The sequence below is a fragment of the Micropterus dolomieu genome, linkage group LG23 (genome assembly GCF_021292245.1).
Source record: "Micropterus dolomieu isolate WLL.071019.BEF.003 ecotype Adirondacks linkage group LG23, ASM2129224v1, whole genome shotgun sequence".
Lineage (NCBI taxonomy): Eukaryota > Metazoa > Chordata > Actinopteri > Centrarchiformes > Centrarchidae > Micropterus > Micropterus dolomieu.
In genome coordinates, this window is record NC_060172.1 from 5,160,740 (window position 1) to 5,179,431 (window position 18,692).

At 39.2% G+C, this 18,692-nt stretch overlaps 1 protein-coding gene across 2 annotated transcripts; it reads left to right on the forward strand.

Annotated features, from left to right (window-relative positions):
• The first annotated feature begins 3,760 nt into the window (after positions 1-3,760).
• LOC123963334 (P2R1A-PPP2R2A-interacting phosphatase regulator 1) lies at positions 3,761-9,844 on the forward strand. 2 transcript variants are annotated; one of them, XM_046040123.1, is made up of 8 exons: positions 3,761-4,069; positions 4,174-4,524; positions 5,997-6,081; positions 6,167-6,223; positions 7,189-7,253; positions 7,336-7,391; positions 7,575-7,659; positions 7,767-9,844. In XM_046040123.1, the coding sequence occupies exons 2-8, from the start codon at positions 4,436-4,438 to the stop codon at positions 7,888-7,890; spliced, it is 561 nt and encodes a 186-aa protein (XP_045896079.1). In that variant the 5' UTR covers positions 3,761-4,069; positions 4,174-4,435; the 3' UTR covers positions 7,891-9,844. The 2 variants fall into 2 exon arrangements, with proteins under 2 accessions (XP_045896079.1, XP_045896078.1); XM_046040122.1 differs by having other exon boundaries at positions 3,761-4,524.
• The last annotated feature ends 8,848 nt before the right edge of the window (positions 9,845-18,692 follow it).

The window sequence follows — 18,692 nt, forward strand, 5'->3', positions numbered from 1 at the left end:
AATCCAGCGTGAGACCAAGACCCCCCCAGATTTATCAATTATATTGTACTTGTGTTTATTAGTACTTGCACTACTAGTTAGTACTTGTCTCTGTAGCTGAGTCTTGTGTTAATACTTGTTGTGGTTGTACAGTTAGTTTTGTGACTTTAAAGTGACAAGATGGCGTCTATGAACGCCCTTTTACCGCCACTCAAAAAATTAAAATAAAAAGTTATGGAAGATTCAGAGGCCAAATCCGGCATTAGACCAAGACCCCCTCAGATTTATCAACTATATACTTGTGGTGAATAATGCTAGCACTACTAGTTAGTACTTGTGTCAGTAGTTTAACTGGGCCTTGTGTTAGTAATACTTGTGGTTGTACAGTCAGTTTTGTGACTTGAAGGTGCCAAGATGAACGCCCTTTCCCGCCACACAAAAAAATTTAAATAATAAATTATAAACGATAGAAGATTCAGAGGCCAAATCCAGCGTGAGACCTCAGATATATCAATTATATTCCGCTTGTAGTTATTAATACTAGCACTACTAGTTGGTACTTGGCTGGGTAGCTTAACTGGGCAAAGTGTTTGTAATACTTGTTGTGGTTGTACAGTTACAGTTTTGTGACTTGAAGGTGACAAGAGGAAGAACGCTCTTACCCGCCACACCAAAAATTTAACTAATAAATTATAAACGATAGAAGATTCAGAGGCCAAATCCAGCTCGAGACCATGCCCCCCTCAGATTTATCAATTATATTTTATCGGTGGTTACTAATACTGGCTGTACTAGTTGTCACAGTAGTTTAATCCTTGTTGTGTTAGTAATACTCGTATAACAGTAACATTAGACGTTTTTCCATCAGTGTTTTTTTATGCACATTTATAAATATTGCATTAGAAAAGGCTGATGGAAACAGAAAAAAAAAAAGTTTTTATGCACGCTTGAGGTGGTTTTTGCCTTTGACGAAAAAGAGTAAATACACTTAATGGGAGATGGAAAGATTTTTGCTGAATAAGTTCTTAAGTAGTGAACTTGTAACTCACATCTGATCAGCTGTTTCCGCTGTCGGCGTCTTGCCGGATATTCCGGTAACGTGCAGAGACATGGCTGGTCGCTTGAAACACATTCCTGAGGACCTCTCTACACTTTTCTAAGATCAATGGTCCTCAGGTTCATGCGACTGGTTTTGTTTCTGGTTTGGAACCCAGACGTCTTGTTTATTACAGCCAGGTGTAACGTCAACTGCTGATGTAACTACGCTCGCCGTAGCCTGGTTTATTCACTCCAAACCAGCTGACAGAAATGCACCTAATTCACATTTACTTTTTATTTCTTTTCTGCGACATTTCAAAAGTACGCTTAAAATTAATTTAGATCAAAATGAACTCCAATAGGATCCAGTTGCAGTAGTTAGTTGAATTATAACAATATTATTAACTGTAGTACATGTAATACTGGTGGTGGCCAACACAAGTATTATATCAGATGTTATATATCTTTTTAGACCAGTTATTTCCAACGGTCTTAAAACCAAAGTACTTGAGTAGAAAATGTCACTAATAACCTGGCTTCTTAATAATGACACGATAAAAAGAGTGGGGACTGGAAGTGGGGACTTACTCCAGTATCACTGGCACTGCACTCTGCTGGCTCCTCACCAACAGTTCATCAACATCAATAACTGCATCTCCTCCACTGCTCCTCTGTCACAAGGCGTCCCCCAAGGTTCGGTGCTTGGTCCTCTCCTGTTCATCATTTACATCCTGCCACTCGGTAACATCATACGTAGATATGGTCTCCACTTCCGCTGCTATGCCGATGACGTCCAGATCTACATCTCCACCAAATCCGTCACCACAGTTACCTCTGCAACTCTGACATCCAAACCTGGGTGCAAACCAACTTCTTACAACTCAATTACAATGAATCTGACATGATCATCATCGGCCCCAAGAAACACCAACAACTTCAGCCTTTCCATCAACAGCTCCACCTTGTCTCCATTCATCTTTGACAGCATCCTCACTTTTGAAAACCACATCAACCATGTCACCAAGTTTAGACTAGCTTTTAACATCAAATAATGTTATAAAGCACCTGCTTCTGTTTGTTATTTTGTTATTTAGATGGTCGCCCCTTTGCTCTTATGTATTTCCACACCACATGTTTTTATCTACTGTTCATATATTTTATATTTTGCTATTGTACATAACTTATGCTTTTACTGTAAAGTGTAGAAATAAAATGTATTATTGTTAAAAACAGGAGTTTTGAAACAGTTGTTATATACTAATATAAATGTATGTACATGTTTTATATATTTCTATGCTTAACTGCAGTCATGGTCAGTGGTGGAAGAAGTAGGAAGTAAAACTAACAATAACACTGAAAATACTGCATTTCAAGCAAAAGTCATTCAAATAAAAATGATAAAAATGTTATTTGTTAACGTGTAAGCAGCACTTTAAGGTTGTAGCTAGCTTGAACTGTTTAAAGTGCTGTTGGGTCATTTAATTTATAACAACATGTAACATTTTTACATGTAAAATCTTAATATACAAATAAATAAAGCCGTCAGATAAATGTAGTGCAGTAAAAAGTTCAGTATTTGCCTCTGAAAAGTAGCATAAAATGGAAGAAAAGTACAAATTCCTCCGATAAAAGTAGAGTACTTGAGTAAATGTACTTAAACGCACAAAAAGAAATACCTTTCTGAAAGTAAAATCTGTTTATAAAATTCATATCTGACTGTTTGTTTGTGTTGTGGTTCAGGTCTCCGGTCTGTCCCGGAGGCAGTGAAAGGGTTATTAAAGGCCGAGCCTCCCGGTGTCCTGTTTCACCATTTTTTGGAGATGACGACTCAAAGCAGATGGAGGTTTTTAGGATTCTGGGAGGACAACATAATATCCATGATTATACTCCCCTCGTGTCTGTGGTACTTGTACTTTCTCTGCTTAGGTATCACGTGACATTAAATGTATTTACGTTGATGTTATTGTACTTCATTGTGAGTTTGTTCCCCCAAAATTTCTCTGGTTTGATTCCAACAAAACTTTTATATCATTTCTCAGTTTGGCATTTTCAGGATGATGCTGTTCATTAGTCATTTTGTACTAAACGCTGAAACGGTTGCCGATTAATTCATTAGTCAATCGACAGAAAATTAATTGCAACTATTTCTGATAAGCATAGGTCAACATTTTATTCAAACATAAGTAGTAAATATGAGCTGCATCTCTCTGTTTTATATAACTTTAGCATCCTTTGTTCTGACATTTTATAGACTAAGTGATTAATTGACAATGAATATAATTATTAGCTGACACCATAGGGTACTCCATTTGTGCCAATTCCTGTTAGTAACTTCCACACAAGGAATAAAGTTATTTTAGCTAAATATAGGCTACTGAGCACATTATTGCTTCATATCCATTCAACATTAATTGCTATTTTTCCCCCCGTAAGAGGTTTCAATGTGAATAACACTCTTTACACAAAATATTTCAAATTATTTGACTGTATTTATGTAGCACTTTACTTTTCAAAAAGCAGTGTTGCAGTGAAAGAATAACAGTCACACAAGTGTTACAACATTTTAATAGATCAACATGTGATCATTTAAAAACTTAATAAAACTATTTATATCGGCCCTGTAACAGCTCCTAATAAAATCCCTTTAATAAACTATTGATCATCTGTGAAAGGAACCTGATGTCTCGTGTCCCCCGAGCTGCACTTCTCCAGACGGCGGCGCTGTTTTCACAGTTGGTGAACTACCTCTATTTGGTCAAGGACTATGTTGTAAAAAAAATCTTTCAAACTCTTAATTTTCTGTGGTTCTTTGCTTCTCCCGGAGGTCTGCTCGGTGCTGTGGGGGACCGTGTGACCGCCTCTCCCCGGGGACTGTGTAGCCGGCCCGGGGTTGACTGTTTCGGGCAGCTGCTTAGCGGTTTTGTGATCTCTTGACTGGAGGGTTTTTTTTCTTCTTACTGCAAACCAAGTTAGCTCAACAGCTAATCCTAAAAGTCACGTCACCTGTGCGGACCCGAATAAAAAGTTTCGCCGTAGATCCGGGACCAGCCGGGTGAGTTTTAACTATCTGCCCTTACAAAACTTTGTCCGGAGTGTTTTTGCGCGGGGTTCGTGTTTTATCTCGCTTTAACGCAGCCATTAAATTTGCGTTGGCAGACAGCAGCAAGTGGAGCGGAGCTGCGGGTCATAAATGACGGTAAGACCCGCAGTTACACACGGATACGGTGTTTTTCTGAGGGAAATGCGGTAGAGAGAAGCCAGCGTCGGTGTTCAGCCCGCTGACTTGGCGGCTCTGGGTTTGCTGCTCGTGAGGCCTGCGGGTCGGGCTTCCACCGGGCTCGAGTAAAGCTCCACGCCGCCGTCGAGAGGTCGAAGGCCGGCAGTTGGCGCTGCCACCGCCGGGCCTGCGGACCGAAGTATGGAACGGATGGAAGTGGATCAGTGCGCAGGCGCAGGAGGCGGGGCACTCCGTAGGTCAAACAGCGCCCCCATGATCACCAGTGTCAGGTCAGTGGTATTACACCTGATGTGCCCCGGCGAATTCTTTTCTTTTATAATATGCAAATTATCATTAAATATGCACTAATTTGCATATCACACAAATCCATTTTCCAACACAATGACGAGTCGGATGGATTTTTGGGTTTTTGATTGTGATAATAATATACCAAATGGCCAGACATTAACAGAACAGTTTATCAAAATATTGTTTTTTCATGGATTTATTAAAAGTGTACCAGTCATATTTACAGATAAAATACCACATAAAATAAGAATGATTTAAGATATTTAAATAACCCTCTGTAGACATCTCACTATATGACCAGTGAAACTGGCGCCAATTATGATGATGACTTGGCTTACAGGAAACATGTCATTTAGAGAAAACGGCTGTTAAAGATTAGCTAATGCAATAACTACACACTAAGCACAAACCAGACTAGATATATGATATATGGACTAGCTAACATTGTGCTCTAGAAAACAAGCTTTTAAATGTTAAATCAGCGGCACTTCATGTCGGCTTGGAAGCATTGCGAGGCTACCCACCCAACCAATCACAGTGCTTACAGTCCACGTCGCCTCGACATGTAGTTACATTTTTGAGGAAGTGCACTTCAGGCTATGCTGTCAATTTGGTGCTTTTCAATTCAGGTTTTTATTTCATTAAAAATTCCACAAAAAATAATTGTTGTAGTAATTACACTGCTACACCACCATTACATTTTTCTTGTTGCGCACCACACTTTGGGAATCGCTGCGTTAAATGATTCATTATGGAGAGTTTTCAAAAGAAGTCGAACTTTTACATGTAAAATGCTAACAGCGATGAAAATAACCTGTGGGTTACAGACTTAATGTTTATATACTGTTAATTATTCAAGATTGTTTTGTACATTTTATTAAAGTACGGTAATAACAGTTGCAAAATAACTTGAAATCTTAAAATTTACAGGTTGAAGAGAGATCATCATTTTGGACTGTGGAGTCTCACATTAAAAGAAACAAAGTTTTATTTGCCTTGTTTACAGAGAGCCACACACATCTCATTAACATGATTAAATACATTGTCTTAATTCTTGAGAGCCACTTTTTAATTTGGCAATACAGCAAGCGGTACTAAACTTAAGAAATAATTTGGCCTCCTTGTTCCATGGTCTTTATTGAAATTGTGTATTGATTAATAATTGTAATGTTGAATTAGTCAAATAGTAAAGTTACGGAAGACCAAGTTAAATAAAAGCAGGCGTGTGTGACTATTTCCATTTTTTAAATTACATTTCAAAGGTAAATATAAACCTTTTGACTCCATGACATTAACAACTGTAGTTAATTTACCAATTCTATGTACAGACAATGTGATTAGTTTATTAAATGTGATGATTTGTTATAAATTGAACTACCTAACATTTAATAAAGTAGTTAATCCTGTACGTTCTCTTACTGTATTTCTATAAACGTTAATGTCTCTCTCTCAGCGATGGGATGACAGTCTTCAGTCCCGTGTCCTTGGCTCGGTACAGGCGCAGCAGTGTGTCCATCAACCCCAGCTGCCCTTCACAGGTCAGCCTGGAACACATTTACTGGTTCTCATCAGCCCCCATTTACTGACTTTCATCCACTATTTCTTTTTCTTGTCCTCCTTCAGCTGGTCCCTCTCTCCCCCTTCTCTCTGACCGGAGACAGACTCGACCAGAAGAGGCAGGTGAGGACAGACACGAGGTCAGACGTTCTCTGTTAGTCTGTTTTGACTCTGGTTTGGGGTGAATCCAGATCAGACGGATTGGGGTGAATCTAGATTAGGGGGTTCAGTCTGGATTCAGATCAGGAGGTTTTAAATTAATCCAGATTAGAGGATTCAGACTGAATTCAGGTCGGGAGGTTTTAAGTGAATCCAGATTAGAGGGTTTAAACTGAATTCAGGTCGGGAGGTTTTTAAATTAATCCAGATTAGAGGATTCAGACTGAATTCAGGTCGGGAGGTTTTAAGTGAATCCAGATTAGAGGGTTTAGACTGAATTCAGGTCGGGAGGTTTTAAGTGAATCCAGATTAGAGGATTCAGACTGAATTCAGGTCGGGAGGTTTTTAAATTAATCCAGATTAGAGGATTCAGACTAAATTCAGGTCGGGAGGTTTTTAAATTAATCCAGATTAGAGGATTCAGACTGAATTCAGGTCGGGAGGTTTTAAGTGAATCCAGATTAGAGGGTTTAGACTGAATTCAGGTCGGGAGGTTTTTAAATTAATCCAGATTAGAGGATTCAGACTGAATTCAGGTCGGGAGGTTTTGAAATTAATCCAGATTAGAGGATTCAGACTGAATTCAGGTCGGGAGGTTTTAAGTGAATCCAGATTAGAGGGTTTAGACTGAATTCAGGTCAGAGGTTCATACAGAATCCAGATCAGATGTTTTTAAGTGAATCTAGTGAATTTAAGTGAATTAGAGGGTTCAAACTGAATTCAGGTCAGACGTTTTAATCCGGATTAGAAGGTTGACACTGAATTCAGATCAGGAGGTTTTTAGTGAATGCAGATTAGACGGCTCAGACTGAATTCAGGTTAGGAGGTTTGGGGTGAACCCAGGTCAGAGGTTCATACCGTGTCTAGATCAGACTGATTAAAGGTAATCCAGATTAGAGGGTACAGACTGACTGTTTTTTCTTCTTCAGTGGTTCCACTCACAGGACAGCGGCGTCACGCCCAACTCCTCCCCAAGTCCCACCAGGAGGTTCAGGTACATAACCAAACCTTTTCATGGTTTTATTCTCTGTTTGGTGGAAGTCAGTCTACTAACATATCTGCTCATCGTCCAACAGACCAGCAGTCAGTGCCTCGGTGAGATGGCCTGCGTTAACTCCACTCAAGAGGAAAGGTAATTAATGTTTGTCGGGGGGGGAGTTCCAGTCGAAATCTCCGACTGGGAACTCGGAAATTAAAATGTTGTATTCTGCTGCGTTCTATTTGACATTTTAACAATTATTTTAGATTATTTATTGTTTTTACTGAATGATTTTTTATAATTGTTTATACATTTAACAACCTCCTTGTCTTTCAGGAGGGGTGGAGTGTGATGGACCCCCGAAGAAGCTCTTTGTTGCTGGGGTAACAGATCCCGCCCACCGCAGCAGCTACACAGTCAGGTGTGGATCACCTTGAACACACATCAGTCATATCAGCATCAAATTATTAAAGAAGGATCATGACTAAAGCTTCTTTTCTCTTTTCTCTCTTCCCTCCTGCCCTTCAGCGTCTCTCAGTCGGCGGCAGATTCTCCTCCCGCAGGAGGCGTCAGTCTTCAGCCCAGCACTCTGTCTCTCTCCCCTCCCCCTTCCTTCACCCCCTTCACCTCCCACCAGCAACCCGGACACTAAATCCCACCTCTCCCCCTCTTCCTCACAACGAGTCCCGACCCTGTCACTGTGGGCGCCGGGCCACCAGCAGCGCTAAAAACCTCGAAGAACATCGACGCAATCACGCCTTATTTCTGTTCTAATCATCACTTTAAGTCTCGTTTGTTTCTGTAACCGCATTGGACGAAAGAATTGCAAGACATGAAGACCTGAAGACTTAAGCGTATCCTAAAGTGAAATTCTTCCGCCAGCTTTTCTGCTCTTTAGGGTTATTGTCACGTGTCGGATCCCCGGTTTCAGACAGAAACCTTTCTTATCTGCTCACCGACAGTCTTATTATTGGGTTCAACCAACTCGGCCTATTAACAGTCGATCAGAATCCATGTCGGCTGCGTCACATTCACGGACCTGCATGGCCTATAAGGAGGGGTTCATCCTATGACTTGACAGCTCATAGAATGAACCTAATCCCCGCCCCAACCCTTAAAATTGGTTTACAGAGGATTCATCATCAGCATCATCGCAAGATCACGAAAAACGTTTGGGAAAGCGAGGACACACTGGTTGTGTCGTCGGGCATAAAGCTGGAATTATATGTCCGTGCACATAAACATCTGTGTGGACTTACAGAGAACGGTGTTCTGGGTAACTGAAGGTAGCAGTTGAGCAACAGGTAAACCTCCTAAATCTCAGTGTGTCTTGCAGACCTGAGCATCCAAATAGCTGGCTGATAACGGAGAAGGATGAATTGGAATAATTCTTGTGCAGGTCGTTCTGATGCAGCGTACGAGCATAGAAGCACAGAAACGTCTCTAAAACAACTCGTCTGCAGCCCAGAGAAGCCTGAAGACTGCCTCGTTCCACGGCTGTGTTTCATGGAGAAGGTGGCACGTGATGAACTGTTCTGCCAATTTGTGTTCAGCGGACGTCGAAGGAGTCTACAATGGCACACAGCTCATTTAGTTGCTTTTTGGATGGATAAATTCTGTGGGCTGCAGGTCCATCATCAATCTCCATCATCATCCAATGCTGTTTATGGCCTCTGACCAATAATTTGGAGGTTCTGAAGAAGTTCTAATAAGGTCTTGAGTTGTAATCGAAGACACAATCTTCTCTCTAAAGGAGTCAAGGCGCTTCGGGAACATCTGGTTCCACCCTCAGTGATCCAAGTCGACACCGACTCCGAACTAAACCAAACAGAGAAACTGAAGGTGGAGAAATTTTCTGATTTATTTAGACACAGAAGTCGGGAGCGTTCATGACCGATGGATCTGTAAAGCACATCTGGACTCTGCTGGCACTTAATCAAATCAGTGAACCAGGGTTACGCACTTCTTGTGCGTCATATAATTTCCAACATACTTAGAATATATTTAGAACATCAGCTAAAGATGATGAATTTTGCATCTTTAGTAAATACATAAAAACCTGTAAAACAATCCAAACCCAAAAGCCCTGTGAAGAGGGTGTAACTTTAATTAGTTAAATATTTTTTAATTGTCGGGCAATTTTGAGTCCAAACCAGCTCAACCTGACAAACATGAAATTAAGCCACTGAACAAAGTTGAAGTCATTGACGCCTAAGATTTTTGTGTTTTAATGAGAAGGTGTAGTTGTCTGTTACGTCAGAGTCACCACGACTGAAGCCTCGACAGTTTGTTAAACTTTGAACGGAAGTGTGAAGAACTTGTGGTCTTTAGCACCACCTGTTTGTTAATAGTGTATCTATATGTGAATATTGACAGTCGGAGCAGCTGATATGTGCTCAGTTTTCTTCAGCCTGCGGGCTTTGATTGTACATATTGAATCTGCAGGAAGCTCTTCCCTCCTTTATACTTTTACATTTTCCCAGTGAGTTTTTTCTCTGCCCGACTGTAGTCTTTTTTTGCTTGAAGTCAGCCACATGAACGTCATCTGGTTTGTTAAACACACAGTTTGATTGTGGTAGAAATCCCCATAAAACGTGACAGAACCTTTCTGACATATCTATTACATTTGTTTTGGAAAAAGTTTTCAGACAAACGTGTTTTATAGGAGAGTTACAACAGTTGATATTTTACGATCAGGACTGACAGCTTTTTTATTCTTTCTTTTCTAAACTTCAAAAAAATCTCCTTAATTTAAGAATTCACCAGTAAATGGTAATACTAGGGCTGGGCAGTAATTCAAAATTATCATTTATTGAATTTTATCATATCATGACAATTGAGAGCTTAAGTCCCTCGATTCCACCCCATGGGACCTTAATTCGGAAAAAAAAGTACATTAGTCAGAGACAAAAAATTTTTTTATCCTGTTTGAACTGTACCCTGAATTACAAATGTATTGTTTGTCAAAACTGAAAATACCTAATTACAGACCATAAACCAAAAAGTCGTGTAGGTGACGTCATAACTGTTTCTCTCAACGACTGAAGCTAGCGTCACTGAAGCTAACGTCACTGAACTTTATCACATCTATACAAGTAACACAATATACACTTTGTAGAGTGACTTTATCGCACGAGTTATGAAAGATAACTGAAGTCAAGAAAGTAACAGTTTGTCAGTTTGTCATAAAACTGTAAAGTAACATTTAGTTTTCTGTGAAACTTGCTTGCTACTAGCTAGTTAACTTAGCTATGTTCCACACACAGCTTTATCTCACACGATGCGTTCAATCCAACAACTCCTGGTCCTTTCATCACATCATCTATACATGGAACTTCTTTGACGTTAGCGTCAGTAACTTTAGCTGATGCCACGTTAGCTTCAGTGACGTTAGCTTCAAAGTCATGGCGTTACATATGCATCTTTTGGGTTTGTGGTTTCTAGTTTTACTACATTGACTTGCAAACTTGTCTTTTAAACTATCAAATATCGTGTGTGTAATTCAGGGCACAATTCAAACGGGATAAAAACGTTAGTTATCTCTCTCACCAAAAAATATGTACGCAAGTCAACGTTGCGTACATTTGGTCCCGTGGTGGTCCACGGAGGAGGGGGGGATATAGGCTTTCTATGAAGTTGTGTTATTGTTTTGATCTGCACATATTTGCTGCTATCAGAAAATATCTGTCTAAATATTGAGTGTCATACTAATGTCAACCATATCGCCCAGCCCTAGGTGGTTCTGTCTAACTTTTAATAGTTTCATAAAAAATCTATGGAGGCCCGAAAAGGACATGATCAACTTTCTGGCTCACATCCGACTAGAGGTTGTTAGTCGCCAGGTTCAACATAATCCATTCTTCAGAAATATCACTTTAATAAGCAGCAATGTGGATTTTGATCCCGTTCTCATCTCAGGGCGTCCAATACCGACGTTTTCAGAAAAAGTGACAAAGCGTAGTGCCCTTCAGCGTCTTATTGAGACGCTCCGGGCCGTCTTTGTACAGACTGTACGAGCTAGCTAGCTAGCTAACTACGTTTGTGTTAAAGGTGTTGACAGCCCCCCAAAGCCCCCTTATCCTTACCATAACCATCAGAAATGTTAATGCCTAAACTTAAGTCACTGACTTTATGCATGTCGACCGCCTAACCTGCTAGCACATTGCGGTGACATAGCAAACGGCGTTTCATACGGACGGTGAAGGATACCTTTAGCGTAAAATAATTATGCTTTGTCACGCTGTCTGAAAGCGTCGCTAATGACAGACTGAGATGAGAACGCGTTGGGATTTTTGTCTTTCTCGAAAACTATAGTAATGGTTTGAGTGCACAAAACTGACTTCGCAGAGTCACAGATGCACGTAGGAGAGGCGGCGATGACAAGAGGGCGCCATTTTCAGAAATGAGCTGCAGTTCTGCTTCCAGCTTTTGCACTTTCACAGTATTGTACAGTTTTGTATTATCACTCATCATTGTGCCTAAACATGTCGTCATATTTTGGAGGCGCGATGGTCAGGTCTCGATTTAAGCATCAGTCTGAGAGATTTTACTTCCCACGCTGACAGGAAGCACTTTTTTTTTGAAGAACGACCTTTTTTAATCACCTGACCTGTCACCTGTGAGATATGTTTGTATATAGAGTTTCTATAAGCTGTTTTTATAGAAGTGTCTTTAACCCCCACGCCCCCCAAAAAACTAATGATTGGATGTGAATGGAGCATGGTCGCTGCTCCAACACTGCGGCGTTCAGTGACAGATTTGAGATTGTATTTTTCCTTTGTCACAAATTTGCACAGTTCTAGTTCCTCTTCATTACAGTTACATGATCAGTAAGACGTCGTCATGTAAGAAATGCTGTTAAGTTTTTCTTCTTTCTTTCTGTTTTTCTTGCTATATTGACTTGTTGCCATCTCTCTGAGTCTATCCTGTTTCGGAGGGTTTTGGGGTGAAAATCAAAACTTTAAAATCTCCAATAACGACACAAAGCTTCTTTCAGATGGAGGTTTATCGCATGTTTTTTTGAGTGACCAGATCATTTGTACATTATAAGCACAGTATCATCTGAAATGTTTAGATACTGGTGCCAACAGGAGTTTTGATATCAATGCCAGAACAATTTTTTGATACCTGGTAAGGAGAAAAACACATTTTTATTGTTTCTTTTTTTTTTTACTAAACCCTTTTTTTCAATTTACAAAGGAAGCCGAAAGTTGTCAAAAGTTAAACTGTGTAAATACAAGCAGCCATAACATGTATTTATCTCCAACATCAAGTCAATCAGATTATGAATCTGACCGGACGTTTATAATCTTGATAGTTTTCAGTATTCAGTGTTACAGACACGTTTAAACCAATGTTTAAACCCACGTTTACGTTATATTGGATTCATTTTTAACGTGCTTCCTTTGGAAATATATATATCTGATACAACTTTTTATGATTTGGCGCTATATGAATAAATTCTAATTGAATATTGACAAGTGATCAAAATTAAAATATTACCATGAGGTACTTAATTTATAGGATTTTGACCACACTAATAACTATTCGTCCCCTTCATTCAGCTTATATCTCACTTCGAACAACATTGACAATCTCCAATGAAGAATTAGTTTTATCTTTTTCGTATCTGCACAAAAAACTTAATGTTGTATTTTTAGAAGCTGGAAAACATGCAGAGAGAGATTAAACCCCACAAGTACCATTTGTGTCCAGACTCTGTCACGAAGCAGGATAGACTTTTCTCAGAGGTAACGACACGCTGCCAAATCCACATAGCTGTACGGACACAAACTGTAGCTTTAAGACAATTTTCCGTTTATTATTTTTAACGTTGCACACTCACCATCACAAAAAGTTGGTAGGTGTGAAGAGAGAAACAGTTGTTATGTAGCTGAAAATGTGATGTGGACTCCGGTGATCGGACAACGTTCTGCGTCAGAGAATGTTTTTTTAAGCCAAAAATTCTTCCTCAGCCGTTTTGTAACAAAAATGGACACTAGCTGAAATATTAAGGACAGTATTGATCAGTGTGTTTGATGTCCTTACTGGATTTCCCTCTTTTGGTTTTCTTGTCCTTTAAATGTTAGAAGTGTCTCGTCGTGCCGCATATTCCCACACAGTGTCTCACGGCCAAGTCCAGTTTCCTTTTCTTTTAATTTAACGTACACTTCCAGCGTGATTGGAGAATTTCCTTCTCCTCCATCCCCTCGCATCTCTTTAAGCCATATGTGCGAGTTTTCCTTTGTTTCTTTAAATTAATGTTATAATGTTATCGGCCTCAAAAATAAAGATCTCTTACTAAACATTTACCGGTAGGGACATTTTTAAATGAAATATTAAACCTGTCGGCGCCCCCTGGAGGACAAAGTGTGAAACATGCCATTTTCAGGCATTTCAAAATGTCCCCTTAACAGATTCAAGGATTAATCCAACTAATCATTAGTGGCAGGGGTAAATAAGATAAAATCAGATGATGATATCTGGAACATGTATATAACTGATCTGTATCCGTTGGGCTTTAGTAATAGCATTTCAAATCTGCTGAAAACTGCTTTAAAAGTATTACAAAAAAATCCTCAAATCACGCTGGAAATGTATTTTTATTACATCCTTCAACAGATTTGGGCCTGTTGACGCTTTCTGCTAAACGACAACTTCACCCCCAAAATATAATCCTTTCAGGAATTTCAGTGGCCTGTTTAATTTTGAGGATTTAAGATTATACAAGTTTGTTTTATTTTACGCTTTACCTTTTTGTTTTTTTTCACATGATGCCAGCCATAATTAGAGTGTTTCTGTTTGTAGTGACGGAGACAGAAATTTGAGCGAGTTCAGTATTAAAGCGATATTTCACTCTGAGCAACATGCAGCCGTTTCTCAGCACAAACAGTCAAAACGGCCAAACTGACCCTTCCTGTGAACCATAGTTCCCCTGCATCACATGGTTTAGTTCAACAATTTTATTTTTACGGAAGGCCAGAGAGGACGACGACTGAAAGTCCAGTTTGTAACTATTTCCAGTGCTTTCAACTGCATCTTACAGTCTTCATCAGCCGTGTTCGTGAGACCAGACTTTCACACTGAAGTCACATGGTCACAGGATACGAGCGAAGAAAGTTACCCTCGTCTCTGGCGTGAGCAAAGTTACGTACGGTACGTCGGCCATGTGATGACAACTGATCTCCATCTGCTCGTTAAAGGATCATTTCTGGGTTTTTATGTCATGAGATTTCAGAGTGAGAACTGTCCTTGAGCGAGACTCAAGTTTCTCAGTTTGAAGCTGCCAGCTGAAGCCATCACTGCCATTCAAAACTTTTTTCCACACCAAAGTATGTGGAAACAGCGTTTAAAGACACAGAAAGTGTCTGTAAAGAGTTGAGATATGGTTGAAAGCTCCGTGGGGAAAAATGCTTAAAATGTCAAGTCAAAGATGAACGTTGACGCTCAAAAACATTTTGACACCCCCCCCCCACAAAAAAAACAGATTCAATGTAAAATTTTGCTTTCGCACAAAATATCTGTTCAATTCTTCTTTTTATTAACAACATTATCAATTAAAGTATCTGTTTCAGGAGGTCTTAATAACGTTGTAACGTTTCAACCGTCAGGATCACTGAAAACCCAGAAAACTAAAAAGAGACAATAACTACATGTAGTCTGGCTGTGGAGCTTGAAACACGCCATATTTGTTAAACTCCTAAGAATTGAAATTTATAATTAGACCAAAAAAAAAAGGGAGAAAAGTAACCCCGGACAGATGTGAGAGCGGTTTCTAATTTCTCATCTGACAAGTGAAAACTTTTGCGTTACAGTTAAAATGTGTGATATTCATATGTTTTAAAACTTTTTTGCGTTGGCTTCATCTGCCCCAATAAGTACTTTTAGTTTTTAGATGACAACTTTAAGCACTTTAAATTAATGTTTGTTAAACAACAATCCACATTTTTTCCTTAAAAAAGGAAAAAATTATTAAAATCCTTCGACCTGACGTGTAAACCGAAAAATCTATAATTATTAATAATAAAACAAAGCAACACCAGCAGGTTTATTTTCAGGGTCAAAACGTTAAAGTGCTGAGAAACGACTCTGATGTGCCCGAGTGGGATACGACTTTAAAAAAAAGGGCTGCTAGAGTTTTATCGGAGATGTTAAAGGGAACTAAAAGCACATCTACAAAAACATTCAGTATTTTCAAACTGTAAATACTTTTCTTTTCTGTTTCTCTACACGAGACAAATGAGATGATGTATTTTTATGCAACTGTAAAATAAAAGTCTATATTCACGTGTTCGTTCCCTCCTGATGAGCTCACGGCGGTGAAAGTGACGCAGAGTGGAAACGATTCATCTACACACTATAAATATATATATTATATTGTAAATGAAAACTATCAATAAAAGAAAAGCTGTAACATAAAAGAAAATGTGTTGGTTTTTTTGCATTATTGAACAATATTTCTTGAAATATTATTCTGGTTTATCACAACTTGGGTCTTATTTTTTCTGTCAATTACAAACTCATCTCGGATTTCTTACTTCGTCTTCAGCCTGAAACAAACTGCTTTCTCTTTTGTGCTGCAAAAATCAGTTGATTAAATGTTTCCCAGAAAATGAATCACCAACTATTGTGATAATTGATTAAATAGTCCTTAATATATACTGTTTACACTTCCTTAGAGTTTTATGACTTAAGAAAAATTGAGGGTGAAGATATTTTAGTTATTTTGCATGTATGCTGCTTAAATTTTATTCTGGGAGTTTCACTAACACTTGTAGATGTCTGACGCGCTGGTTTTCTGTTTTCCATCTTTGTAAACGCCGTCAAAACTGTTAAAATCAGCAATAAGAAGACGTCATCTTGGACTCTGTGGTGAGTATTTTTCATAGTTTTTGGACTTTTTAATAAACCAAACAATTTATCTGTTATTAGGAAAAAAAAGAAAATAACTGTCATCGTTCAGGTTGTAACTCGGGCTGAAACCAACAATTAGTGACAGAAAATCAGCACATTTTAAGCAATAATATACAACATTTCTTGGTTCTTATAACTTCTCATGTTTGAATGTTTGCTTGTTTTATGTTTTTGTATGACAGTAAAGAGAATGTTTTTTGGATTTGGGATTATGGGATGATGATTATATTATTTCCCACAGAGGCTCAAATGTTTTAAAATCCTTTTATTTTTTTTTAGGTGCGCAGCAGATGTAAAATAGCCTTTTGGCTAATTCTGGCACGCTATACATTTATTTATTTATTTATTATGAATGTGCATTATTCCTGTTAAATAAAGCTGAAATAAATAAATACATTCTTGGCCAAAATAGTGTAATATTGCTCTTTGACATAACTTCTGACTGCACCAAATAGTTTTAAAAAGCTCTGTCCTAACACTTTTATTACTTTCTGACTGATGGGGAGGAAATCGGGTCCCAAAAACTTCTGCATCTCTGAACTCTCACACATGTAGTCTGTTATATGTGCTCTCCTTTTGATGACTAATGCAATAAGTAATGTCATAATGGTTCACTTCCATTTAGTGACGGCCTCACGAAGCTTCACGAAGCTTCACGAAGCCTCAATTGAAGCTTTCCATCCAACTGGTTCACTCGTGGGCCGAAGCTTCACGGTGCTTCATTTGCTGTAGTGAGCCATCAAGTGGACAATAAAGGTTGGAGGAGTGATTATAGCGGCACCAGGGTTTTGGTGTGTGAAGCTCTGAACTGAATAAATTATTTGATGTTTGCGATGCCGATACATAACTGATTAACTTGTTAATATGGTGTCTGTCTTTATGATGCAGTGACGGGGTCAAAAGTGGAAACAAAGCAGAGCGTTCTTTGTGTTACTTGGTTTGTGACTTTAGATAATAGAGACAACATTTTATTCATTTCTATTTAAAATAACTTTTCCACAGTGCTGGGCTTCAGGCGGTTTCTTTTTTTTGGAGATGACTTTACCTGCTATAGAAAATTATTGTTAGGGGTAATATGGGGTAAGAGCCCCCAGTTTAATTCTTACAAAAAAACCCCCACAAAATGTCAACAAAAAAAAAATTCAACACTTTCTTGTTGCTGCTAGTTTTACTCAGCTAAAATCTATTTCATCACTAATTATTTGATCAAAGCAAGTCTGACATAAGTTGATAAAATATTTTAGTCGTTTAAAATAAGCTGTAGATACAATCTGTGTTCAAATCAAATCAAAAGTCCGGGTCCGTTGCATTTTGCTGTTCCTTTCGAATCGCACGCCAAACCCACCAACCATTTCCTGAATCAGTCACGTGGTACGGCTGGCTCGCGAGGCTTCGAAAGTCACCACATACGTCACCGACACAAGCCTCACGCTTCACAAAAATCATTCTGGATAACTCGACACACGCTTCAACAGACACATCACTACTTCCATTCACCGATCCTCACCTGAAACTGTTTGGAGCCTCACACTTTGAAAACCCCTGACCTGGAGGATAGTTGGGCCGATTTTGGGTCTGATTCGCCCTCCCAACAGTCGCGGGGGCATTCCTGAGCCGAGGTCGCACGCCTCTGGGGCAACTAGGGGTTCAGTGTCTTGCTCTAGGCGTTCGAACCCGGGTCTCTCACACCAAAGGGCCTTAAATGTGCCTTATCCACTGTCCATCACCTCCCCGTCATGGTGTGATTACAGACAGAATCTGTAGGTCTCCGGCTGGATCAGAGCAGAGACACCCCAATTTCGATTCATGAATATCAATCTTTACGATTCGAAATCGGGGACCGTCCGATCAGAAACCCTCAGCAGCCAATGAGAGCGAGCTGAGCAGGAGCGTTGTGTATCTGCTCTATAAAATGTATAAACGTGCTGGTTCCCTCTTCTCAGCCTCGAGTTCATCCACAGTTTGATTCTCTTCTCGTTTTTCTGTGCAAAACACAGCAACACACGAGGTCAACCAGCTGACGACGACAGTCTGCCTCCACGTTTGTTTCTGTCTGAAGTCACGTTTGACGAGAGATTCTGTGAGATCACAAATCCGCGGAACACAGTTTCTTCTAACTTCTCATATGAAGGTTTGCTTGTTTCTTATTTTTCTCTGACAGTAAAGTGAACATCTTTGGACTTTGGACTCTTTGTTGGAGAAAAACAAGACATCTGAATACGTAATGTTGGGCTTTGGGAAACTTTTCAATGAAAACTGGAATTGTTTGGAATTGAAATATTAGGGAAAATAATCGTGAGCTGCAGCCTTAATTACTTTCATCAGAAAATGTCCAAAAGATATTCAACTATCACAAGAAGCTTTTTGCTTAAAAAAAAGCTCAATGATTATAATAGTTGCTAATTCATTTCTGTTGATCAACTAATTGATTCTCATCATTTCACCGTTAGTTAAGCTCATTCTTTTATTGTCAAAATTAGACCATTGTGGTTCTTGCAGTTCTCTTTTCACCACAAGGGGGCAGCAGTCAGAAGTAAGCAG

Coding starts and splice junctions, on each gene's coding strand:
- LOC123963334 (XM_046040122.1), top strand. CDS start 4,436: ATGGAACGGATGGAAGTGGATCAGTGCGCAGGCGCAGGAGGCGGGGCA. Junction 4,525..5,996: donor CCCATGATCACCAGTGTCAG/GTCAGTGGTATT, acceptor TCTCTCTCTCAG/CGATGGGATGACAGTCTTCA. Junction 6,224..7,188: donor GACTCGACCAGAAGAGGCAG/GTGAGGACAGAC, acceptor TTTCTTCTTCAG/TGGTTCCACTCACAGGACAG.